Source organism: Phoxinus phoxinus (genome assembly GCF_949152265.1).
Source record: "Phoxinus phoxinus genome assembly, chromosome: 11".
In the NCBI taxonomy this organism is placed as follows: domain Eukaryota; kingdom Metazoa; phylum Chordata; class Actinopteri; order Cypriniformes; family Leuciscidae; genus Phoxinus; species Phoxinus phoxinus.
The window spans coordinates 33,701,077-33,727,250 of NC_136886.1; the positions used below are offsets into that span (position 1 = coordinate 33,701,077).

General features: G+C 43.9%; 1 protein-coding gene across 1 annotated transcript; it reads left to right on the forward strand.

Annotated features, from left to right (window-relative positions):
- The first annotated feature begins 1,216 nt into the window (after positions 1–1,216).
- LOC307007457 (protein-glutamine gamma-glutamyltransferase 5-like) lies at positions 1,217–25,565 on the forward strand. Its single transcript, XM_079629511.1, has 16 exons — positions 1,217–1,525; positions 2,208–2,387; positions 6,236–6,466; positions 7,598–7,716; positions 7,797–7,925; positions 8,007–8,184; positions 9,213–9,348; positions 10,771–10,901; positions 11,029–11,268; positions 11,360–11,389; positions 11,626–11,655; positions 11,792–11,824; positions 12,172–12,378; positions 15,890–16,053; positions 17,959–18,095; positions 25,215–25,565. The coding sequence occupies exons 1-16, from the start codon at positions 1,519–1,521 to the stop codon at positions 25,390–25,392; spliced, it is 2,130 nt and encodes a 709-aa protein (XP_079485637.1). The 5' UTR covers positions 1,217–1,518; the 3' UTR covers positions 25,393–25,565.
- Positions 25,566–26,174: the final 609 nt, after the last annotated feature.

A 26,174-nucleotide genomic window follows, 5' to 3' on the forward strand; every position in this document is an offset into this window, starting at 1 on the left:
AAGTGTTACCGTTTAGGTGCAATTGGATGCTTCTGCAGAGGTCAGGTACGGATGCCCTTCCCAGGTGGATCTCGAACACGAGATGATAAAAGACCCCGTTCCCACTGTAAAAAATGTGGCTGCGATTAGTTATAACAACTTAAAATTTGTTGAGATAACTTAAATATCCAACTTAACTGAACTAAACTAAAGTTCACGGTCCCACTTTATATTAAGTGGCCCTAATACCTGTGAACTTACATGGTAACTACATGTGTGCATAGTATGTAACTACAGTGTAAGTACACATTAGTACATAGTATCTACAACTGTAACATTTGCGTAACTACACATATGTAACAACCCTCAGAATGGTATGTGTAAGTACAAATGTGTAACAGGACATTGGTAACAACATTTTTTCACTTCAGTAAGTACACATGTGTAACAGTAATTATGTAACTACATTTTGTAACAACAATATGTAGCCTATTTGTTGTTCCACTTCCACATGCAGTTTTAGATACTGCAGTTACAAGTTGGAATACATGTATTTATGACTGGCAGGACTAATGTTGAATTACAACTAAAGTTTCACCTTGTGATACCAGTGTTACATGGTAACTCCTCAGGAACTGTCCACTTAATATAAAGTGTAATTGTTAAGGTAATTGTTGTGTACATCAGTGTCGTTACATGATAATTCCATAGGAACTGTCCACTTGTTGGAAATTAAATACATTTATACCCAAACTGGTAACTGCAGTATCTAAGACTGCATGTGGAAGTGGAACAACAAATAGGCTACATATTGTTGATACAAAATGTAGTTACACATGTGTACTTACTAATGTGAAAAAAAGTGTTGTTACCAATGTCCTGTTACACATTTGTACTTACACATACCATTACGTGGGTTGTTACATACGTGTAGTTACTCTAATAATACAGTTGTAGATACTATGTACTAATGTGTACTTACACTGTAGTTACATACTATGTACACATGTAGTTACCATGTAAGTTCACAGGTATTAGGGCCACTTAATATAAAGTGGGACCAAGTTCACTAACCGTAATATTTTAAGTCAAGCATGAACACATACTTTTTAAAGTTGAAACAATGTTGGATTTTAAGTTGTGATAAATAATCGCAACAATTTGTTTTACAGTGCAGGTGCTGAGGAGGAGGAGAATGAAGAGAAAGAGAGCAAAATTGTCTATTTTGGCATTAAAGGTCTGTGTGGATGCGGAGACGAAGCCAGGACTGGTGGGATTGTGATGTGAATAGCTCACCTTTGTCCCAATGAATGCAGAATTCTGATTGAATGCATCCACCCGCTGAAACGCACAGCGCTTTGTTATGAGTGATTGTGTAATTGTTATAAGTGTTGGTTCTGATTGTAACTTTTTGCATGTTGACTTCTCTTGAATGTGGTCTGACTTCTCAGGGAGGGGCTGAAGACTATCATATATAAAGCAAATACCGGCAAACGTAGAACCTGAATCTAACCGCAAACGGCAACACAGCAGTATCTCATGGACGGTAAGCTTCAATTTTTGATTGATAACATTTTTACTGTTTTACTATCAAGGCATTTTCTTAAACCTTTACATTTTTTTGTTATTTTACTATTCATAGTTGTGTTTTTTAAGAACTTACTACTTTAATATTTTCTATATCCATGTCATTTAATTTGCTTGCTGCTATCCTTTTTAGACCATTTTTTATAATAGTTGTTTATAAATGATTAATTGCTATTCATTTTTTATTGAAAATATGGTTGAAAATAAAACCACTTTATATTAAGTGGCTTTAACTACTATGTACTAACATTGAACTTAATAATTTGATACAATGGTCTTATTGTGTACATATATGTTTTTACATTGTACTTATATTTTAAAAATACCTGCTTGTAATTAGAGCGGTAATTAATTTTTGTAATTACATTTGTAATTACACTGTTGACCCTTCCCTTATACCTTAAACCGACCCACACCAGCACACCTGTCCCTAACCCGTATCACACCGCAATAGCAGAAAAGGTATTTTACAATACAACATGAACACAATAAGTACATTGTACTTATTTTTCTATGTAAGTACATAGTACTTAAAGCCACTTAATATAAAGTGGGACCTTTTTTCTTTTAAATTAGTTATATTTTTATATCAAAATTTTCAGCTTCCTCACAAATAATTTAATTTGCTCATTTTTGCACAGAGTTGAAGCTTCGAAATGTCCACCTGCAACAGGTCCAGAACCAGATCCGGCACAACACCGATGGTCTGAGCTCCAGCACTCTGGTGCTGCGCAGAGGACAGCCCTTCACCATCCTCATCAACTATGATGGACGGACATACGATCCACTGAAGGATAAACTGGTCTTCCGGATTGTTCTAGGTATGTTTGTGCGAGTGCTAAATAAACGTGCAGCCTCATCTCACTCTCAATGATTCATCAGTAAATAATCATATTTTCCAAATGCAGTTATTTAATTCGCTTAGAATCAGCATGAATCTGTGCAAATGCTATTATTCAATTTAGCAAATGTATAATTAACTGGGTAGCAATTGTGAATAATTTTAACAGAGACTTCAACCACTTTATTAGCTAAAAAAAAATTATTCTAAAGAAACCAGAAATCTTCCCATATATCATCAAATTTGTAATTCCAAAAGCATACACAAGCAGACAAAGAAATCTGCTCTCTGCTTAGAATTGAGCGAATTTTCTTGTTTGACAAGCTGCTGAGAGGACGTTGATCATCAAATATATTAGTGCTGTCAAAAATAGGTGGAGCGCATAAAGGACCTTTAGGGCCAGGTTTGACTAAAGGTTTCACACTATCAGGAATTGCACCAAAAACAATGGCATACTCTCTTGGGGGGACTGGAAAAGAGTGCATCAAGTGTTCATGAGAGAGCAAGACACCCTTATCATCTAAAAGTTGACTTACTAAAAGTATATTTTTATCAAACCAATAATTAAAAAAAAAAGAGATTTATTTTTATGTTTAATATTTTGGTTGTTCCAGAAAAAATATCTATGAGGAGAAAATGTGTAATTATATATTAAAGACCAGCATATTAAAGCCTGTTTATGAAAACTAGAAAGAGAAATGTTATAGTTGCAGCGCAATAAAAAATGCAAACCACCAACTGAATTGAAAATTGAAAATTGAAACCACAAATTTGGAGAACACATCAGTCAAAATGAAGACATTCTCCGTACCATCACTGGAAGGCTCTAGAACCGTAAAATCCATGGCTACTACCTCAAATGGTCTTCTAGCCAACAAACTGCCCATTTCTGTTACTATCTTTGGCACTGGAGCTTTTGCCACGACATCTCGAAACATTCCTGGCCAATAACATCTAGCTCTGACCAGCTTAAAAGTCCGCTCAACGCCCTGATGCCCATGTTCGTCATGTAGCCCACGAAGGACTTTCCTTCATGCTCTGATGTAGTAGCACCTGTTTAATTCGGCCTTGCCTAGTATCGACAAATTGGCGATACAAAACTCCTTCCTCCTCTACCAACTTCTCCCATTGCCGCAGGAGTTCCAAGGTCTTACCATCCTCTTTAGCCTTGGCCAATCTGCCAGGTTTAACTCGCTGACACCAATACACCAGAAAACTTGCAATAAAGGGATCGGCCTGCTGTTGGGCTGCCCACACCTCAGGTGAAAACACAGGGAAAGGTACATGTGGTTGTAGAAAGGTACAAGAAGGTACAATACATTTTTCTAAATCTAAGTTATCCGGGGAGGTTCCTCAAAGGAGCTTCGCAACATATGTATGAGGGTGCTGGCTTCCTGCGTGCCGAGGACCACATCGCCACTGAGCCTGAGCAGCGTGCTCCTGACCAAGTGTGTGAGCCGGCCGAGCCATCCATCGCCGAGGGAGTGCTGGTGTACGTCGAGGGTTCGGAAGTGAGCCCCGCCCACCCACCCGCTACTGAGAGTGCGTTTCTGGCATAAACACTTTGATTTTGGAGAGGAGATTTGTCTAGCCCCTGTTTTGTTGCCCGAACCTGGCAATCCTGAACCTGTCAGTCATCTGCATGTTTCGTTAGCCCCACCCAACTAGAGGATGGATACCCGACCCGAGCCCGACGGGACCCGCCGGTACCCGACGGGCCGGGCCGCGTTCGGACAGATATTTAGAAATGATGTTCGGGTCGGGCTCGGTCACATCAGCACGATAAGGCATTGAACATTTTAAATTTAAAACAGCTTATGTAGGTAGCCGATGTGCCTAATGCTTTCACTTGATGCAAACGTTCGTTTTTGTGATTAAAATACATGTAAAATATTACCATAACATCCGTCTTCCTGTGTGCGGACATTTGTTTATGTAGCCGTGACAACGAAACGCGTGCATAATGTGCGCGCGCCAGGTGTTAAGAGCGCTTGTTGCTCCGCGCGCTGATGCGCTTGTCCTGTTGACATTTCCGATTGCCTTCCTACAAGTTGCTTAATAAAAGCGGGCTTTCCACACAAACTAACGTACAATTGTCATTAGTATGAGAAAAAAATGGGATTTTAACTGTCGGGCTCGGGTCGGGCTCGAACATAAATATCTTTGTGCCTGTCGGGCTCAGGTCGGGTTCGGTTACTGCTCTGTCGGACGCGGGCCGGGCTCGGACTGAAAAAGTCGGCCCGATCCGCACTCTACACCCAACCTCCCTCGCCCACCACCTCTCCAAACTATCACCAACACTTTTTTTTTGGTTTTTGGTTTTCTGCATTGGACTGAATGCCAGTCTCCTGCCATCTGTGCCACCCAGTTATCTGTCACCCTTCAGTCCCTCGGCACCACCTCTGCCTCTGAGTAGCGTAGTACCAGCTCGGACCTGTCGGGAGCCATCTCCTCCTGGGCATGAGGAGCCCGAGGCTCCGCCTGCAGCCTCGGTGCGCTACGCTCTGCCTCGACCTGTCGCCCTGGCTCCCGCACCAGCGCTCCTTTTACCCTTGGGCGTGGACCATTAGCCATTCGGTCTCACCTGCGGACTTGCGGACCGTCCGCTGCTCTCTGGTCCTCCACCCCTTTTGCTACGGCTTGCTCCGCCCTACCTCAGGCTCCACCTATGCCCTCGGTCACTCCAACTCGCCCTCAGACCTCTCGTCACTGCGGCTCCGATGGTCAGCCCCATGGCGACCCTCATCAGTGTTCCTCCATGTCTCCTCTCTCTGTCAACACCGCCGTGGAGTACCAGTCTGGCTGTGATCTGGATGAACAGCCATCATCCCCTGCTCAAAGCCACCCCTTGGCTCACTCCACCTTCATCACCACCCTGGACCTGTTGTTCGTCCTCCTCCCGGTCGTCTGTCCAACCCCAGAGTCATCATCTGCCTGTCTTTGCCATCCCTTTGCCAGCCTCCTTAACCATCCCTTCACCATCCCCTCATCCTCTTCATCTGCCTGTCTGTGCCACCCCTTCGCCATCCCCTCATCCTCTTCATCTTCCTGTCTGTGCCACCCCTTCACCATCCCCTCATCCTCTTCATCTGCCTCTCTGTGCCACCCCTTCACCATCCCCTCATCCTCTTCATCTGCCTGTCTGTGCCACCCCTTCACCATCCCCTCATCCTCTTCATCTGCCTCTCTGTGCCACCCCTTCACCATCCCCTCATCCTCTTCATCTGCCTGTCTGTGCCACCCCTTCGCCATCCCCTCATCCTCTTCATCTGCCTGTCTGTGCCACCCCTTCACCATCCCCTCATCCTCTTCATCTGCCTGTCTGTGCCACCCCTTCGCCATCCCCTCATCCTCTTCATCTGCCTGTCTGTGCCACCCCTTCACCATCCCCTCATCCTCTTCATCTGGCTTTCTGTAAGTGTGTGTTGCTATCCGTTTGCCTTTCTGTTGGATCTGTTGAGGAATAAACCTTTTGGATTGAATCGTATACGTCTTCCTCATCTGTCTGCCAGCAACCACCCGTGACAGATAACCCTGAACCTACACATAAACCTATCCTGAACACATGTAGTTACCTTATAAAACACCTTACTTTCTTAAGTAAGTACACATAAGTGCACGTGCTGTAAATTAAAGTGCAACCAAAGTATTTTGAGTGTAGGACAGTTTGTTGTATGACTTCAACAAGTATACACTATTGCTTAAGAACTCAGAGCACATAGTAAGTCAGTCTTGAAAGGTTATTGATACAAACTGATTTCTTTATGGGGAAACTGAATATTATGTTTGTGTTCAAGACTGAACCCCAGTCCACTGTGTTCACCGCAGGGCCGCTGTCTGAGGAGGTGCCGGTCTCCGCGTCTGGAAACCCTTCTCCGTCTCAATGGAGTGCCATTCTGAAGATGAGCGCATCAGGCCATACGCTGACCATATCACTGTATACCCCTGCGTCTTCCCCTGTAGGAGTCTATACACTTCACCTGAGAGTCGAGACCTGCGGGAGCATCAAAAAATATGTGCTCGGACAGTTCACGCTCCTCTGCAACCCCTGGTGCCAAGGTGAGCAGGAGGAAGAATTGTACATTAACAATAGTATGTACCTGTATGAGTTTATGTGTTCTGTTAAACACAAAAGAAGATATTTTGCTAAACATTTGCTGGTCCCCATTGATTACTATAGAATTATTATTTTTTTATACAATGGAAGTCAATGTGGTCCAGCAACTGTTTGGTTACTAACATTCTTCAAATTATCTTCTTTTGTGTTGAACATAACGAAAAAACATACACATTCAAGTCACTATGATATTCTAGGCTATCACAAGTCTGAAGGCTTAGAAATGTATCTCCTCAACAAAACACATAATTTGAGAAATCATTCATTTAAAAAAATGTCTTAATCTTATGCTAAGATTGGAATTATTGTATATTTGAATATAAATTAATAATTTCTGCTTTAAAATCTAATTGGTTGAGCCTTAGTTAATTTACACACTGTCAGCTAATAAACTATATTACATTGTGGAAATATTATTTTTAAGAATATTACTTGATACACTACAGTCTAAGTTTGGTGTCTGTACGTTTTTTGTCTCTTATGCTAACTCTTATGCATTTATTTGATCAAAAATACCGTAAAAACAGTAAAATATTATTACAATCTAAAATAACAGTTTTCTATGTAAATGTATTGTATGTCATTTATTCCTGTGATCAAAGCTGAATTTTCAGCATCATTACTCCAGTCTTCAGTCACACGATCCTTCAGAAATCATTGAAATATGATGATTATCTGCTCAAGAAACATTTCTGATTATTATCAATGTTGAAAACAGTTGTGGTGTTTCAGATTTTTGTGGAAACTTGCATTTTCAGTATTCTAGAAATATAATTGATGAATAGAAAGTTCAAAAGAACAACATTTATTTGAAATAGAAATCTTTTTGCAACAATATTAATGTTTAATGTCACTTCTGATCAATTTAATGTGTCCTCGCTGAATAAAAGTATTCGTTTATTGAACGGTAGTGTAATAATATGTTGAATAGTGATATCTTTCATTGCCATTTTATAGAACTTCACCTAAATACGTACAAAACCCTTAGCTGTGATAAAATCCCTGTAATGCACGGCTTATTGCTTTCATTTGTTGTCATTATACCAAGCTCACCCTCTTCTGTTATTCTGCAGCTGATTCGGTGTTCCTGCCGTCAGAGAATCTGAGGAATGAGTACATCAGGAATGACTTTGGCCTAGTGTTTAAAGGCAGCCCCAGTAACATCGAGTCCAGACCCTGGTCTTTCGATCAGGTGAGACATTAGATTGTTGACTGAAGGCACAGCACTGAAGAACTGCTTCTCATTAACACCTGACACACATGTATTTTCAGTATGAAAAAGGAATACTGGATATCTGTATGAAGTTGCTGCAGTTGAGTCCTCAATCTCAAGCCAATGAGACGAAAGATCTGCAGAACCGCAGCAATCCGGTGTACATCAGTCGTGTGATCTCAGCGATGGTGAGGAGGATCTCCTCTCATTCTCTGCTCTACGCTCACTCTCTCCATGTGCTCATGTAGTCTCTCTGTCGTTCTCATCAGGTGAACTTTGAGGATGATAAAGGGGTGTTAATGGGGAACTGGTCAGGAAAGTACAGCGATGATGTAAACCCCTCCATGTGGTCCGGCAGCGCAGATATTCTCAGACAGTGGGCAAAAATACAATTCAGCCCTGTGAAATACAGACAGAGCTGGGTGTTCGCTGCTGTCATGTGTACAGGTGAGACCGATATCAGTTCTTACCCACGATTTTTGTGAACACCCCTGACCACTCGGTGAGTTTCACGTCTTTGTAAACGAAAGTTTAATTTGTTTTAGGAAGGATTATTCCAGTGCACATATGCAGCCATTGTGGAGGTGGGGGGGGGGGGAAGCGATGTAAAGTCCGGCTGATCGGCCCAACTTCCGGTGAAGGACGCGCGTGATATCGTTTTTTTAGCGTTGTAAAGTAATTTGGTTAAATAAGACACATTCACATATGCAATTATCTCGTTTTAATCTGACTCCATGAATTAAAAAGGTTCAATGTGAAATAAGGTTATGTTTACACTTAAAATAGTTATATAAACCATAATAATTTAAATAATGATCATTTAAACCATTAATTGAGCCCAGCATAAATGTAAAATGTTACCAGAGAAAGAGAGAGCCAAAGGCAGAGAGCCTCTCCAGAGCAGCCCAGCATCCAAAGGAAAGAGCCAGAACAACCGTTACAATCTTCTTTTGTCATTTTCTCCGACCATGTGACTAACACCCAGGTGTGAGATATTCAAAACTGACCAATCAGATGATCACAACTTCCCCATTGTCCAAAACCTCTGGCCTACAGGCCTAAATCACTCTCAGCACGGGTGTGCTGAAAAAGTCTGAGTGAAAAGCTAATGTCTTTGTTCCTTTGAAATAATCTTGGATTATTTCCAACCTTACAGAAAGAAACCGAAAATTCTCGGGACAGCATCATGTGTCCAAATGTTAATCTTAACCGTTCTATTTGCCGCCGTCGGTGTATGAATGTATGAGTGAATGGGTGAATGAGAGGCAAATTGTAAAGCGCTTTGGTGGCCATGGGTCTATGAAAAGCGCTATATAAATGCAGTCCATTTACCATTTTTACCATTTATTTCATCAGAAACGATCTGATAACAGGGATTTAAGTGTTAAATACCGAACTTGTCCTTTAATGGTCATTGGTAATTGAATTAGTGCTGTTGATGATCGATATATAAAATGCATTTGTTTGTGTAACAGTGATGAGAGCCCTCGGCATTCCAACTCGAGTGGTCACCAACTTTAACTCCGCTCACGACACAAACGCGAACATGGTGATTAAGGAATATTACTCAGAGAAGGGGAAAAAGCTGTCCGCCGGTCGGGATAGCGTCTGGTGAGTTATGCCTTGAAAGCTAAAAAGTCTTCTTATTATATACTGAACACAATTATAAACGCAACACTTTTGTTTTTGCCCCCATTTTTTATGAGCTGAACTCAAAGATCTAAGACTTTTTCTATGTACACAAAAGGCCTATTTCTCTCAAATATTGTTGACAAATCTGTCTAAATCTGTGTTAGTGAGCACTTCTCCTTTGCCGAGATAATCCATCCACCTCAGGTGTGGCATATCAAGATGCTGATTAGACAGCATGATTATTGGGGGCGTAGCACAAGATCCCGGGCCCTATGCATAGGCAGTCCTGATGGGGCCTGATGTTCCTCAACCCCCATCACCCCCAAAAGAAAAAAATGAATAATCTATAATCTGGCCTCTGTACATATGAATCTGTAGGCCTAGATGTTTATAGGGTAATAACTATTAACTTGTAATGCTTCTCTTCACTTCCACCATCATCCTCAATCACATCTTCTCTATCATCTTTCTCTACACGAAGGATACATTTGATATTAACCTCTTAACCTAATTATAAGTTTAACCTAATATAATAAAACACACTACGATGTTAGTGTTACTTAACACCTTTCAGTCAAAATGGCTAAACATTAATTTTGACCTATATTAGCTCACCTTGTCTCAAATCCAAGGATGAAGGGTCTGTTGCTACCCCACTTCCTGATGTGACAGTTTCTGAAACTGAGGGCCATGTGTTTCACAATGTTAAGATCTGCTTCTACTAAATCTGACATAAATATAATGTTGACATGATATGTAGCTACCGATGAGCTACCAAGCCACCTATGACACTGATTAGCCTATTATTGCTCATTTTAGAGCCTATTAATTTAAAAGTAAACATGTTTCAAATTAGGCTATTATAATGGTGTGTTGTATGCAAACAGCATTGTTAGTGTACACTTTATTTATTTAGCCTTTAACTCAGATTACATGTATAACCAAATTATCATCTGAAAGTGTATGTTCTGCTCTTTCAATGGGTTGTCTCAGTTCATTTTTAACACAAACGATCGCAGAGATATTCAACCAGATACTGACTGGTTTTCAAAAGAACAGCATTTATTTGGAATATAAATCTTTTGTATAATTATAAATGTTTTTACTGTCACGTTTGATGAATTGAATGCATCCTTGCTAAATAAAAGTATTAATTTCATCCCATCTAAAAACCAAAACTTTCTGACCCTAAACCTTTTGACCCTAAACTTACAAACAGTAATGTACTTATTTTTTATGTGTGAAGTATTTTATTATGTTTCTTTTGAAGTTTTTAAGCTGTACTCCTTTTTAGGATTCAGTACATTTACAAATAAACCTGAACTGATTGCGGTTAAAATGAATTGTTTCAGTGTTTTTAATCTGACAAAATGTGAGTTAAAAGTGTTTGGGCTTTTTCAGGAACTTCCATGTGTGGGTGGAGAGTTGGATGAAGAGGCCTGATCTGGATGAAGGTTATGGAGTTTATGGAGGTTATGGAGGTTATGACGGCTGGCAGGTTCTTGACCCCACGACGCAAGAGATAAGCACCGGTCAGTCAACGCTAATGCATATAGAAAACTCATACGCTTTTTATCCCTGTATGCGGATAAAATAAATTGCTTCAAAGCATACTGTAATATGCTGTTGATGCTAAAACATAAACTGATTCTGTCACAGGAATGTACCGCTGTGGTCCTGCCCCCGTGAAAGCCGTTAATGAGAAGGTGAACGCGCCATACGACGTGCCATTCGTTTACGCAGAAATCAATGCAGATGTGCATAAAATAATCATCAGAGATGGGAAGATTTTAGCAACCAGCGTTGACAAAGACCGAGTCGGAGCCCTGATCTGCACCAAATGTCCCGGTCCAGCCATGCTCATGCAGGACATCACGGCAGAATACAAAACTGAGATGGGTAAGAGAAACACTGAGAAAGAAAAGAAAAAATACTTACTCTTCAATAGATTTGAATATAAAAAACAACAACAACTTTCTTTCACATTTAGATGGAATGCTATGTATTTTCAGAAATAATGGTAAGTCATTTTATCTTTCCATTTTTTAAGATGAAGTGTGTAATTTCAGCTTCAGCAAAATATAAAAAAGAATGGTTGATGTTAAACAAGACTTTGAGGGATTTTTTTTAACAAACTCAACATCAACTAAAATCTATTTTAATAATATTTTTAGTTGAACTCTTTTTATTGATGCTTTTCAACAAGAGAGATAAAAAAGTAAAAAAGACTAATCTAATTGTTTTGCACATTAACAGGCCGTCATATCAAGATGAGATCAGACTCAGGTATGTCTTCCTTTTGAATACAATTGTGTATGCTCACACCAAGATAAACAGAAATAAGAATTATTATATATTTTTTTGTATATTATATATGTATTATTTTTTATATTTAAATATTTTTTGTAATATTCTCTTCCAGTTCGAGTTGGTGGACCTATTTGTGTAACAACTGGTACGTTTTAGCATTTGGCTTTTGTTCCCACAATAATAGTTTTGTCAGATAAATACATTAACCAAGTTTTGGTCTTTCCTCATATTTAAAATTTATGAAATATTTTCCTCATATCTTGATGTTTTAATCAAGCGGGTCGTTGTCTAGTTATGCAATTTTACGTATACATTTATTGTTCTTTTTTTACATTTAAATATTTGTTGTTATCCATCTTCATTTAAAAAAATACTCTCCAATACTAATGGAAGAGGCGGTACGTTTTAGCATTTGGTTTTTCTTCCCACATTAATAATGCTCTTTGATTGTTTGAGTGATATAACAGTGATTTTTCATGTCTTTTCATGCAGTTCGTCAGGGCGTTGGAGTTTCTATAGAGCTTCTGAAAGCCCCTGTAGTCGGAGAAAACCTTTCTTTCATCGTCAAAATCACTAACAACATGGCAATTCCAAAACTGCTGAGAAAACATGTGAACGCTCAGAACAAAGAGTACAACCGCGATCCCACTGGAACCTTCTGGGAGGATCATGATGATCTGAAGATCGGCCCGAATCAAAGTAAGAATTCTGCAGCCGATATTAAAGTGCTTAAACTGAGTTCAACTGTGTTACTACTGTAAACTGTTCTTAAACTGTGTACTTAAGACGCGTTGTTTTCCACAGTTACTCTGCTGTAGGGGTGGGCGATTTGGCAGAAATATAAAACCACGATTATATTTTTTACAATATTACATTTAAAATTGAAAAACCCAAACTTTATTATTTTTAAGTTTTTAACTGGACCACACGCATGGTGTCATGTGACTATACTGAAATGTAACACTACTGTGTGACACGTTTTTCATGGAATGCACACTAGATACTTTTTTTTTTTTTTAAAGAGGACCTATGATGCTTTTTTACATGTTCATCTTTCTTTATTGTCTAATGTTGCAAAGCACAAAGTGCCTCCAGTGGGAGTTCTTCTCTATATCAGTGTCAGTGTTTCTGAACTCCTGAAACGCCTCCATTGTAGTGTTGAGTTTCTGCCGGGAACGAACACGTCACAATATTCCTCATTTAAATAATTAATACGCAGAATAAAGGGGCGGAGCCTGAATGACTTAGTTAGTAGTGTGTTGCAACTGGCGGTTATGGTAAGAGCGGGACATTTCCCAAACACACTCGAAGCGCTCTCGAGTCTCGAGTCCCCAGTGTTTGAGTCCGAGTCACCAAAGAAGAGTCAGTCGAGTCTCGAGTCCCCAGTGTTTGAGTCCGAGTCACCAAAGAAGAGTCAGTCGAGTCTCGAGTCCCCAGTGTTTGGGTCCGAGTCACCAAAGAAGAGTCAGTCGAGTCTCGAGTCCCCAGTGTTTGAGTCCGAGTCACCAAAGAAGAGTCAGAGTCGAGTCTCGAGTCCCCAGTGTTTGAGTCCGAGTCACCAAAGAAGAGTCAGAGTCGAATCTCGAGTCCCCAGTGTTTGAGTCCGAGTCACCAAAGAAGAGTCAGAGTCGAGTCTCGAGTCCCCAGTGTTTGAGTCCGAGTCACCAAAGAAGAGTCAGAGTCGAGTCTCGAGTCCCCAGTGTTTGAGTCCGAGTCACCAAAGAAGAGTCAGAGTCGAGTCTCGAGTCCCCAGTGTTTGAGTCCGAGTCACCAAAGAAGAGTCAGAGTCGAGTCTCGAGTCCCCAGTGTTTGAGTCCGAGTCACCAAAGAAGAGTCCGAGTCGAGTCTCGAGTCCTCAGTGTTTGAGTCCGAGTCACCAAAGAAGAGTCAGAGTCGGGTCTCGAGTCCTCAGTGTTTGAGTCCGAGTCACCAAAGAAGAGTCCGAGTCGAGTCTCGAGTCCTCAGTGTTTGAGTCCGAGTCACCAAAGAAGAGTCGAGGCGAGTCTCGAGTCCTCAGTGTTTGAGTCCGAGTCACCAAAGAAGAGTTAGAGTCGAGTCTCGAGTCCTCAGTGTTTGAGTCCGAGTCACCAAAGGAGAGTCCGAGTCGAGTCTCGACTCCCCAGTGTTTGAGTCCGAGTCACCAAAGAAGAGTCTGAGTCGAGTCTCGAGTCCCCAGTGTTTGAGTCCGAGTCACTAAAGAAGAGTCAGAGTCGAGTCTCGACTCCCCAGTGTTTGAGTCCGAGTCACCAAAGAAGAGTCAGAGTCGAGTCTTGAGTCCTCAGTGTTTGAGTCCGAGTCACTAAAGAAGAGTCAGAGTCGAGTCTCGAGTCCTCAGTGTTTGAGTCCGAGTCACCAAAGAAGAGTCTGAGTCGAGTCTCGAGTCCCCAGTGTTTGAGTCCGAGTCACCAAAGAAGAGTCCGAGTCGAGTCTCCAGTCCCCAGTGTTTTGGTCTGAGTCACCAAAGAAGAGTCAGAGTCGAGTCACGAGTCCCCAGTGTTTGGGTCCGAGTCACCAAAGAAGAGTCCGAGTCGAGTCTCGAGTCCCCAGTGTTTGGGTCCGAGTCACCAAAGAAGAGTCCGAGTCGAGTCTCGAGTCCTCAGTGTTTGAGTCCGAGTCACCAAAGAAGAGTCCGAGTCGAGTCTCGAGTCCCCAGTGTTTGAGTCCGAGTCACCAAAGAAGGGTCCGAGTCGAGTCTCGACTCCCCAGTGTTTGAGTCCGAGTCACCAAAGAAGAGTCCGAGTCGAGTCTCGAGTCCCCAGTGTTTGAGTCCGAGTCACCAAAGAAGAGTCCGAGTCGAGTCTCGAGTCCCCAGTGTTTGAGTCCGAGTCACCAAAGAAGGGTCCGAGTCGAGTCTCGACTCCCCAGTGTTTGAGTCCGAGTCACCAAAGAAGAGTCCTAGTCGAGTCTCGAGTCCCCAGTGTTTGAGTCAGAGTCACCAAAGAAGAGTCCGAGTCGAGTAGTGTTTGAGTCCGAGTCACGTCTCGAGTCCCCAGTGTTTGAGTCAGAGTCACCAAAGAAGAATCAGAGTCGAGTAGTGTTTGAGTCCGAGTCACCAAAGAAGAGTCCAAGTCGAGTCTCGACTCCCCAGTGTTTGAGTCCGAGTCACCAAAGAAGAGTCTGAGTCGAGTCTCGACTCCCCAGTGTTTGAGTCCGAGTCACCAAAGAAGAGTCTGAGTCGAGTCTCGAGTCCCCAGTGTTTGAGTCCGAGTCACCAAAGGAGAGTCAGAGTCGAGTCTCGAGTCCCCAGTGTTTGAGTCCGAGTCACCAAAGAAGAGTCAGAGTCGAATCTCGAGTCCCCAGTGTTTGAGTCCGAGTCACCAAAGAAGAGTCTGAGTCGAGTCTCGACTCCCCAGTTTTTGAGTCCGAGTCGAGTCTCGACTCCCCAGTGTTTGAGTCCGAGTCACCAAAGAAGAGTCTGAGTCGAGTCCCCAGTGTTTGAGTCCGAGTCACCAAAGAAGAGTCTTGTATGTATAACCTATTTAGTTAGAAACTTAATCCAATGCTCAAGTCCGATTTTATATATCCTCGAGTCCGAGTCCAAGTACGAGTCATCAGTCCGCGAGTCCAAGTCAAGTCATGAGTTCAGGACTCGAGTACTCCATCACTGCTGTCACTTCTGTCTAGTCTATTTCTTGGTTTTGTGACAGAGCCCTGACACTCCTCTTCTGTCTTGTCTCTTTGCCTTGTTTCATATGCTTTCATGTCTTGTCTTGTCTTGTGCTGTGCTGTGTTGCATGCAGCTTGTGTTTATCACTGGCTGCGTGCTTTCATGTTGTCATGTTTTGTGTGAACACGTGGCTTATTCTTCATTCACTTCAGTTTATAAGCTGTCAGATGAGACCAAAACATGACATAGTAACATATTAGAACACACTAGTAAATAAACAGTATGTAGTTGAAAGCATGTCTTGTGAAGCAAATGGTACAGACGTGTCATTGAGGTGTAAATGACTCTGTATCTCCCGACAGAACCATCCTGTACCTGGAGTGTCCTAACAGTCTTCAATCAGCATATTGATCCCTTGCGCTAGATAGGCATTAGCATACTGTGATGATGAAGGCCATTGTGCCACGCTTAATGAATTTAATTAAATCAATATGTATACCTTTAAAAGGATTTTTGAAGTTCTAGGGCAGTAAAGAGTTCTGCCCTTATTTGCTCAGCCCTACACAATCAACTCCATGATTGGTGTTTGTTGTTCTCCACCAGCTGTGACTGTACAACACGAAATCTCCTTCACCGAGTACATGCGGAATAAGGCGATGGAGGATTGCCTGGTTAACCTGGCTGTGGTTATAGAGGATAGAATGTCTAAGGAGAGAGCGTTGGCTTCAGAAGAGTTTAACATCAGCAGCCCTGCCCTCAATATACAGGTACTGGTGGCCCATCATAGACTACATATATAGGCCGATACTGATCATTCTTTTGAATTTCTAAGCCGATAACCGGTATATTGGCAGATAAATCTAAATTTTGATGGTCTCATTATAATTTTATGTAGCCGATATGACAGACTTGTGCTGCACATGTTGCACTTTAATGTATTTTTCTTTATTTGTAATGATTCTAGTCATATTTCAAGCAATTATAAACCATCATGGCGAACAGTGCGCATCTGATGCATCTCAGCTGAAGGAAATAATCCATTATTATATATGCTGAAAATAATCACTTTAAAAATTTACATATATCGGCCGATACCAATATGGTGGCTGATATATCGTGCATCTCTAATATATATATATGTGTGTATGTATGTATATATATATATATATGGAGCTCCTTTTATGGTCAAAAAGAGCCTCATTATACAATGGGTTGCAAATGCAGTTTCATGTTGACTTTAAAGGGATAGTTCACTTCAAAATGAAAATTCTGTCATCATATACTCACCCTCAAGTTGTTTCAAACCTGTACGAATTTCTTTCTTCTGCTGTAAGAATGTCAGTAACCAAACGGTTAACTGGTCCAGTTAACCGTTTGGTTACTGACATTCTTCAAAATATCTTCCTTTGTGATCAGCAGAAGAAAGAAATTCATACAGGTTTGAAACAACTTGAGGGTGAGTATATGATGACAGAATTTTCATTTTGAAGTGAACTATCCCTTTAAGAAACAACACAATGTTTGTTTTGTGACTATAAAAAACAACAACCTGATAACAGGTTCATTTAAAGTCCATGTAAAGGCAATTCTAAAAAAAAAAAATTCTAAACGCATTATAAATGTTAGAAATGTATTGCTAAACCATATTACAAAGACTGAACTGTGAAGTTCTGAATTGTGGAGTTAGACCGTTAAACAGTTTTTCACCATTGCTGTGTTCCGGATTTTTTGGGCGGGGCTAAAACGGGGGCTCTGACGCACTGGAGCCATTGAGCTCTTGGCCCCGCCCCTACTTGATGACGCTGGCCCCTCCCCTAACAATAGAGCACATTCACATCAGTGCGCCGCTCAATCGCGAGTTACTGTCTGTCAGCACTATTAGTTACTGCAGCCTACAGTTTGCTAGCTAGCTATGCCTTCGTCACGGAAATACGTACTACCTGGATGCGATCACGTACAAAACAGATCGGTGTCCTATTTCAATTTCCGAAAAACGATCACATCAAGAAGAGGTGGATTAATTTTGTGTAGAGCCACCTTGATGGAGAGCTGAATATCCCCGCCTAAACCCGCCTCTGTAGGGATCATTTTACACGGGATAGATTTATAAACTTTCGTCGGAGACAACTGGGATTCACTGGTAATCCGCTGTTACTGGTGAATGTGGCCGAACCGACTATCTCCCGCCTCGGCCTTCATTCTCCCGTCGCGCCGACAACTGGTGCCATCATCGCAGTGAGTGCCCACCAATGAGTTTAAGTTGCCTTGTGTGCTTATTATGTTATAATTATAGTAGGTAGTCGTCCACAGTAACTCCACAGTTGAGTGTGGCGACTGCAGCTTTCCCACGAGTGGGCGTGGTTTCAGCGCAGCCAGCGGACACGCCCCCAGCGTTTGAGAGTTACTGCTCATTTTTTCAAGATTTTGATTGCTTATTTTATGTACTTGCCGGCTTTTTTTATCATTCAAATTTGGCTGGGTGGCTAATAACACATTTTTCTGTGGTGTGACAAACTCAGAACACATACTTAATTTTGACTTTACAGGGACTTTAAACGCGTGCATCACTCCACGATCATAAGATATTATAAAAATAGATTGTTGGCATAATTGAATTCACAAGTAATAAAATAAATAAAGCAATTTAATAAGAATCCTGTGTTTTCTTCCAGATTCATAACGTGTACTCGGTCATCATTAACACAGATCAAGTTGCCACGGTAACCTTTACCAACCCATTCAACTTTGCAGTGAGCGGTGACCTCATCGTCGCGGGTTCAGGACTCCTGGAGAAGAAGGTTCAGATGAGGTACATGAAGTGTTTCATTTCAGTTCTCTTACGTAGAGTTCTCTCGTACTGCGTCGAAGAACGCTACGGGAAAGATATTTCTTTGTCGAGATTGAAGCCAAAAATTAATCCTTAATTTTGTAATATTGTAAAACGCTTTTCTGAAGCATACAACCTAGGCGGAGCAATACAGCTCACCCATTGGCTGCTCTGCCAGAAAAGCACAGCCTATGCGAGGCCAGGACGCTGACCAATGAGGACGCTTCGCGCCCTTCTGCGTCACCTCCCGCCCAAACAGGCGTGGCCTAGGCCTATAAATACGAGCATAGCTGTCTAACACGCCGATTTTCTTAAATTCACGAAGCTGCACGCATCGTTGGATTGGATTCGAGCCACCACAGCCGTTTGGATACAAGCACCTCAGCAGGACGCGCCTCTTACCTGAAGCCGCTGGTCATCGCCGCCTTCAGCCGCCGTTCCCTGCTGCGCTTCTCCGGCGTGGAATATCCTTTACATTATGTGTGTGTGTTTTGTGTGTGTGTTCGCCGTCGCGTCACACAGTTTTTCCACACTAAAAGAGCCGAGCGTCTTTTTCAAGATGTCTCGCACCTCCTGTGGCTCGTGTAGAGCCCCGCTCAGCGACAGGGACCACGTGCTGTGTTTCCTGCCTGTGAGTATCACGCAGCTTCAGCTCTCGTCGATGGCGGCTGCCATCGCTGTAATTTGATGCCTACGGTGACTCTGCGGACTCGCCTGGCGTTCATTTACTGAAGCTGCACCCTTTTCCGCCCGCTGTAGTGCCGCGCCGTGAAAAGCGCCGTGCTCAGCGGAGCCCGGAACCTCCCTTCACCACGAGGTGCTCGCCGCTGCTGCCGCTAGCTCCTCCGCCCGCTTCGCTGGACTCTCTGACCGACGGACAAGGGCCGCTGTGTGCCGCCGCGTCCGTCATGGATGAGGAAGATGAAGCCGTGTCTGTGAAGGACGACTGCTGTTCTCTCCTCGCTTCGGGTAGCGAGGGATGGGCGAGCTCCGAGGATCTCCCCTCCCCCGCCGCTCGTGAGCGTCGACGGAGAAAGACCAGCATCGATGCGCTTACCGGCTGGATGGCTGCTTTTCTGCAGAGGAACGTACGTTACCGTCCTCACGACCCGCGCCTTTTTCTTCCTGAATTCACGAAGAAATCGCGGAGTCCCGGAAAGTCCCGTTTTCAGCCAGGATGCGCATTTCTGCTTCGAGGAAAGCTACAGTGTTAAAATCCCGCCGCGGCCGGATTTCACTAAAATGTCTCGCTCGCACAGTCCCAACATTCGCGACCGTGCCAGTGTATTTTGCAGTCACCAAATCGGCATCAATGCCCGTTTGCCTGCACACAGACGCCGTTTTCACGACGCCCCAGGTAAATCTGAAAATGTATTTACTGGTGTCCCGGCCACGGCCGATGGTGTAATGTGTGTATCCGTAATGCCCACGACCTAGTGCCCATTCGTACACACAAGCACAGCCCTACACAATACAGGGCTTGCACACATAAAATCGACTCGTGTCGGTTGTGCTTCACATGTAAGCTAGTGAACGTGCCCGCTTTTCAGTGCCCACAATCACTACACACTGCATGTCCCGTGGTTTCTGTAAAAACGAAACGAATGTACGGTCAGTCGGTTCTGATAGACAGTACTCTCTGTGCTACACGGTGTCCCGGCCATGGCCGATGATGTAATGTGTGTAACTGTATGCCCACGACCCAGTGCCCATCTGTACACACAAGCACAGCCCCGCACAATACAGGGCTTGCACACATAAATCGACTCATTTCGATTGTGCATTATATGTAGTGAGCGTGCCCGTTTTCAAGCGCCCACAATCACTACAAGCTACATGTCACACGGTTTCTATGAAACGAAACCTATGCACGGTCAGTCAGTTCTAATAGACAGTACTTCCCAGTGCTATAAATGTACCCGCGTTCACGCACCCACATTTATTCTCAAACATGCCGAGCCGTACGGGGCTCGCACCGCGCGCTCCCTCTTTCAGCTGAGAGAGCTGAGAGCGCGCGCGGGCTGCCCGCTCGATTAAGCGCGCCCCCGCATCACGCTGCAATGGCGCCCATGTTACAGCACACGACTGCTCTCGTGTCGCCGCCATTTCGCGATCAGAGCCCGGTTTTTCAACCCGTGCAAGCACAGCCCTGAACAACACAGGGTCTGCACACATAAAATCGGCTCATGCCGATTGTGTTTTACATGTAGTGAGCGTGACCCACTGCCAAGTGCCCACAACCACTACACACTGCACGTTCCGCGGGTTTCTGTAAAAACGAAACTAACGAACGGTCAGTCAGTACACAAAAACAGTGTTCCCGGTGTTATAAATGTGCCCGCCACCAAGCGCCCACGTTTATTCACAAACATCACGAGCCCTACGGGACTCGTCCCGCGCGCTCTCTCTCGACACAGAGAGCTGAGCGCGCGCGGGATGCATACTGTGTTAAACATGCCCCCCGCCTCACACGCCACGGCGTCCATGTCACAGCACACGGTTGCTCTCGTGTCGCCGCCATTTCGCGACCAGGGCCCAGATTACATTCAACCCCTAGTCACACGTGCAGATGCATGGGAATGACTTCCCGGGGTCTCAGAATGGGTGCTAGAGACTATAAAAAGAGGCTATTCGCTACAGTTTCATCGACGCCCTCCCCGTTTCACGGAGAAAGTCGAAACTACGGTGAAAACAGAAGTAGCACATCTACTTCGAGCCGAAATAGCGAAGCTATTGAGCAAAGGGGCCATAGAGCCTTTATCTCAAGCTCAGAGCGAAGGGGGTCTGTACAGCAGATATTTTCTGGAACCGAAAAAAGACGGGGGTCTCAGACCCATTTTAGATCTCAGGCATCTGAACAAAGCGCTGACAAAGCGAAAGTTCAGAATGCTCACGACCAGAGCTATCCTCGCGCAGATTCGCCGAGGAGACTGGTTTATGGCAATAGATCTGAAAGACGCGTATTTTCATACAAATTGCGTCACGTCACAGGCGATTTTTGAGATTCGCCTTCGGGGGCCAGGCATATCAGTACACAGTCCTGCCATTCGGCCTGTCTCTAGCACCTCGTACATTTACAGTGTGCATGGACGCGGCGCTGGCACCCCTGAGACTCCGCGGCATTCGAATTCTGAATTATTTGGACGATTGGCTGATTCTAGCTCAATCACCTTCAGAACGCATCCGCCACAAGACCCTAATTCTCGATCACCTCGAGTGCTTAGGTCTGAGAGTCAATTGGGAGAAAAGTTCACTGTTTCCCAGTCAAAGGATCTCCTTTTTAGGACTGGATCTGAACTCACTGTCTATGACAGCACAGCTGTCATCACAGCGCAGGCAAAATACCCTGCAATGGCGAAATCCTTCCTCAGCGGCCACATAGTGCCACTCAGGAGATTTCAGAAAATGCTGGGCCTCATGGCCTCAGCCTCAACAGTGCTGCAGTTGGGCCTGCTGCGCATGCGCCCACTACAGTTCTGGTTGAGAGCGCGCGTACCGCGCCGAGCATGGTTACACGGTCGCTATCGCCTCAAGGTCACTCAGGAATGCATTTCAGCCCTGACACCATGGAGAGCGTCAGACTGGTACCGGTCAGGTGTAAGCCTGGGGACTTCCTCGAGCCTGAAGGTGGTGTCCACGGACGCGTCCACCTCAGGCTGGGGAGCACTGCTCGACGGCAGTCCGCTCTTTGGCCAGTGGTCAGAGCGAGCCGAACTACCGCACATAAACTGCCTGGAAATGATGGCAGTGGACTTTGCGCTGAGGCGCTTCTGTCCCCGGATAAAAGGACACCACGTCCTGGTCCGCTCGGACAACATGTCGGTAGTAGCCTACATAAACCGCCAGGGTGGCGTGAGATCCCGGAACCTATTCAGGTTAGCGGAACGCATACTGGTGTGGGCCCAGCACAACCTGCGCTCGTTAAGAGCAATGCACGTGCCAGGTCACTTGAACGTAGGCCCGGACAGACTCTCACGGAACAACGTTCCTACGGGAGAGTGGTCCCTACACACACAGACAGTGCGTCTGCTGTGGAAAACGTTCGGCAGAGCGGAAATAGACCTGTTTGCAAACCAGGAAAACGCTCATTGCCCAGAATTCTTTTCGAAGAGCGCGAACGCGCTGGCCAGAGTCTGGCCCCGCCGCCCGCTCTATGCTTTTCCTCCTGTCTCACTCCTGCCTCAAGTGCTGGAGCGTATCAAGGAGAGCGGATGCTCAGTACTGCTAGTTGCTCCATTCTGGACGAATCAGACCTGGTTCCCAGCTTTGATGCGACTGAAAAGTACTGCCCCGTGGCCGATTCCAGTGAGGAGAGACCTCCTCTCACAGGCCAAGGGCTCGATTCTGCATCCTCACCCCGAGCTTTGGTCCCTACACGTATGGGCCATAAACGGGTACCCGCTAACCTCCCAAGAGGAGTGTTAGACACGATCGAACAAGCTAGGGCTCCGTCTACTAGACGGCTCTACGCTTCCAAATGGTCGGTGTTCTCTGGATGGTGTTCAGATCAAGGTCTGTCACCACTTCAGTGTGGAGAACCGGAGATTCTCTCCTTCTTGCAAGAGCTATTGGATAAGGGAAGAACCCCATCCACGCTCAAAGTCTATGTGGCTGCCATATCAGCGTTCGTTAATCCAACGCTTGGCCGTTCACTAGGCAGGAACGACCTGGTGGTCCGCTTCCTGAGAGGCGCCAGGAGGTTAAACCCTCCAAGGCCTCCTTCAGTCCCCGTTTGGGACCTTTCTACAGTGTTGAACGCTATGAAAGGGGCCCCTTTCGAGCCTATTCACTCAGTTGACATGAAACACCTGTCTCTCAAGACCGTGTTTCTTTTGGCTCTCGCTTCAGTGAAGCGTGTGGGAGACTTGCAAGCGCTCTCAGTGAGAGCTTCTTGTATGGAGTTCGGGCCAAACGACTCTATAGTCGTGTTGAAACCGAAGCATGGGTACGTGCCTAAGTCCCTCAACACACCGTTCAGGGCTCAGGTCATCTCCCTGTCGGCCATGCCGGCCTCAGAGGACGGAAATAGCTCCCTTTGCCCGGTCAGGGCATTAAGAGCTTACGTGTCCCGCTCCGCTGTTTTTCGACAGACGGAGCAGCTCTTTGTTTCGTTCAGCGGGCGCTCCAAGGGACGAGCCGCAACGAAACAGAGTCTATCTCGATGGGTAGTGGACGCCATTGCGCTAGCCTACGCATCTAGAGGCTTGGAATGCCCTTTGGGCATCAGAGCACATTCCACGAGAGGCATGGCCTCTTCATGGGCTTGGTATAGCGGAATCTCGTTACATGATATCTGTATGGCGGCAGGCTGGGCCTCCCCGTCTACATTTATTAGGTTCTGTAACCTAGAGGTTCCTGCGTTGCAGGCTAAACTGCTCTCGGTCTAGAAGACTATGTATAAGTGTTCCTGCCCCGCGCTGCGGCCCAGGTCACTTCAATGGTAATATGTACAAGTGCTCCTGCCCCGCGCTGCGGCCCAGGTCACTTCAATGTTTAAGCATCACTCACTGACAATGTGTCCCATGAGCATGCTATTACCCTTCATATATATCTATATTTACATATATATGCTATTATGCCTTAAGAGGCACTACTATAAGGGATGATGCTATTTAGCCGCTCTCCCTATACTTCTTGGGGTAGGCGCTTGTATACCAGGGCGCGCGCGCCCTTAGGTGTCTGTGTCGATCCAAGAACACGCACGGCGGTTTGCATAGGGTTCCCGTAGCGTTCTTCGACGCAGTACGAGAGAACTCTACGTAAGAGAACGTACTCGGTTACTAACGTAACCTCGGTTCTCTCTAGGAGAGGGAACGAGTACTGCGTCTCATGCCGTGCGTGTCCACGCTGCGTCGCTTCATTGACGAAAATCGGCGTGTTAGACAGCTATGCTCGTATTTATAGGCCTAGGCCACGCCTGTTTGGGCGGGAGGTGACGCAGAAGGGCGCGAAGCGTCCTCATTGGTCAGCGTCCTGGCCTCGCATAGGCTGTGCTTTTCTGGCAGAGCAGCCAATGGGTGAGCTGTATTGCTCCGCCTAGGTTGTATGCTTCAGAAAAGCGTTTTACAATATTACAAAATTAAGGATTAATTTTTGGCTTCAATCTCGACAAAGAAATATCTTTCCCGTAGCGTTCTTCGACGCAGTACTCGTTCCCTCTCCTAGAGAGAACCGAGGTTACGTTAGTAACCGAGTACGTTTTTAGAGCGAGCGATCACCAAATAAATGCACAAAAATAACCATGTAATTCAGTTAAATTTATGTATTCGAAAAGATTCGCCCCCCCGTCTTCCATTGGTTAGAAAAACAGATAGCTCCGCCCCAAACACACACTATTGGTGGATAGTGTGTTGGGCTGATGCTCAAACTAAATTGTAAAAATGTACCATGGTGACAATAATACCATAGTGACTTTACTTAGATAAATAATATAATAATAATCATTTAAAAAGTAATTAAAATAAAAGAAACATTCTTACACTGTTTAAAAAATATCCCACATTCATCAATTGTGATTTAACAGTAGAAACAGTCACTGTATAACTTTGGTATTTTAGCACACACAAGATTCCCATGGTAAATTTAGCTCAGTCTAGCAGTCGAGGACAGTAATATCTGTACAGTGGGTGGGGTTGTTCCTGACATATTGGACATTTTTGACATCTTTATCTTGTTTATCTCTTTGACATCAGTTTCACTGCAGCGGTGTCTGTTAAAACTGTCAGTACACACTTGTCGGCCAGCATTTCTGAAGCACTAAAATTACTGGTTATTTCAGTTTCTGTCTGTATGGTGTAATCATATGCATAACAGAAACTTTAGTGTACATTAATATGTGTGTTAAACCTGCAGATTTTCCCCATTATACTATATAAACTCTGATTTTTAAAGTAGTGGACCAACAAAATTAAAGTCAATCTATCTTAAATGTAAATTAAAGCTAGGATCAAAATGATGCTTTAAATGCAAGTTTGCTGCAACAGAACTAAGCCTTGATTTAATCTAGATTTAAGATGAATCCTTTGTTTTTTTTGTGTGTGTGTAAATCACTAACCCTAAACATGAGCAGTAGTAATAGTGATTTGTTTCTTTATATCTCAGGCTTACGATCCAGCCTCGAGAAACCATGGAGTTGCCAATCTTTTTCATTCCCAGGATGACGGGAGCCAAGATGCTTCACGCTAGTTTAGAGTTGACGGATCAGTCCACCGTCCTCCGTGGATTCAAGACCGTCACTGTTAAAGCAGCTTATTGGGAAACACCTGGAAACACCTGGTGAAAAGGAAATAGATTGTGCTTTTTCTGACATACTTAATATATTTAAATTATACTATACTAAAGTGCGTATTAAATGTATTATATTGAAACAACTTCAAGTATATTAAGTGTATTTCAAGATATGCTTAAAGGATTAGTTCACCTAAAAAAATGAAAATTTCCTGATAATTTACTCACCCCAATGCCATCCAAGATGTTCATGTCTTTTTTTCTTCAGTGGAAAAGAAATTACGTTTTTTGAGGAAAACATTTCAGAATTTTTTTTTCACACAATGGACTTCAACCGCAACCAAATTGTTGTAGTCCAAATCAATGCAGTTTCAAACGGCTTCAAATAGGGTGTTATCCAGCGAAACGATCGGTCATTTTCTAAAAAACAAAACAAAAAAACATTTATATACTTTTTAACCACAATTGTTCGTCTTGTGCTGGTCTGCGGCGCGCCACGCATTACGTAATCACGTTGGAAAGGTCACGCGTCACGTCATCTGTCTAAGTTATTCGTCTGTGTACTCCGGTTCAAAAAGGTAGGGAAGAGTGAAACTTTTATCTAATTTTCTCCTCCAACTTCAAAATCGTCCGACATCTTTGTTTTAATTTATTATTATTACTATTTTTATTTTTTTCATGACCTTTCCAACGTGATTACGTAATACGTTGTGTATCTCAGAGATGGTACAAGACAGGCATTTGTGGTTAAAAGTGTGTATATATATATATAATTTATTTTTATTTATTTTAGAAAATGACCGATCGTTTCGCTAGATAAGACCATTATTTCTC

Coding starts and splice junctions, on each gene's coding strand:
- LOC307007457 (XM_079629511.1), top strand. Junction 9,349..10,770: donor GCCGGTCGGGATAGCGTCTG/GTGAGTTATGCC, acceptor GGGCTTTTTCAG/GAACTTCCATGTGTGGGTGG. Junction 11,390..11,625: donor ATGTATTTTCAGAAATAATG/GTAAGTCATTTT, acceptor GCACATTAACAG/GCCGTCATATCAAGATGAGA.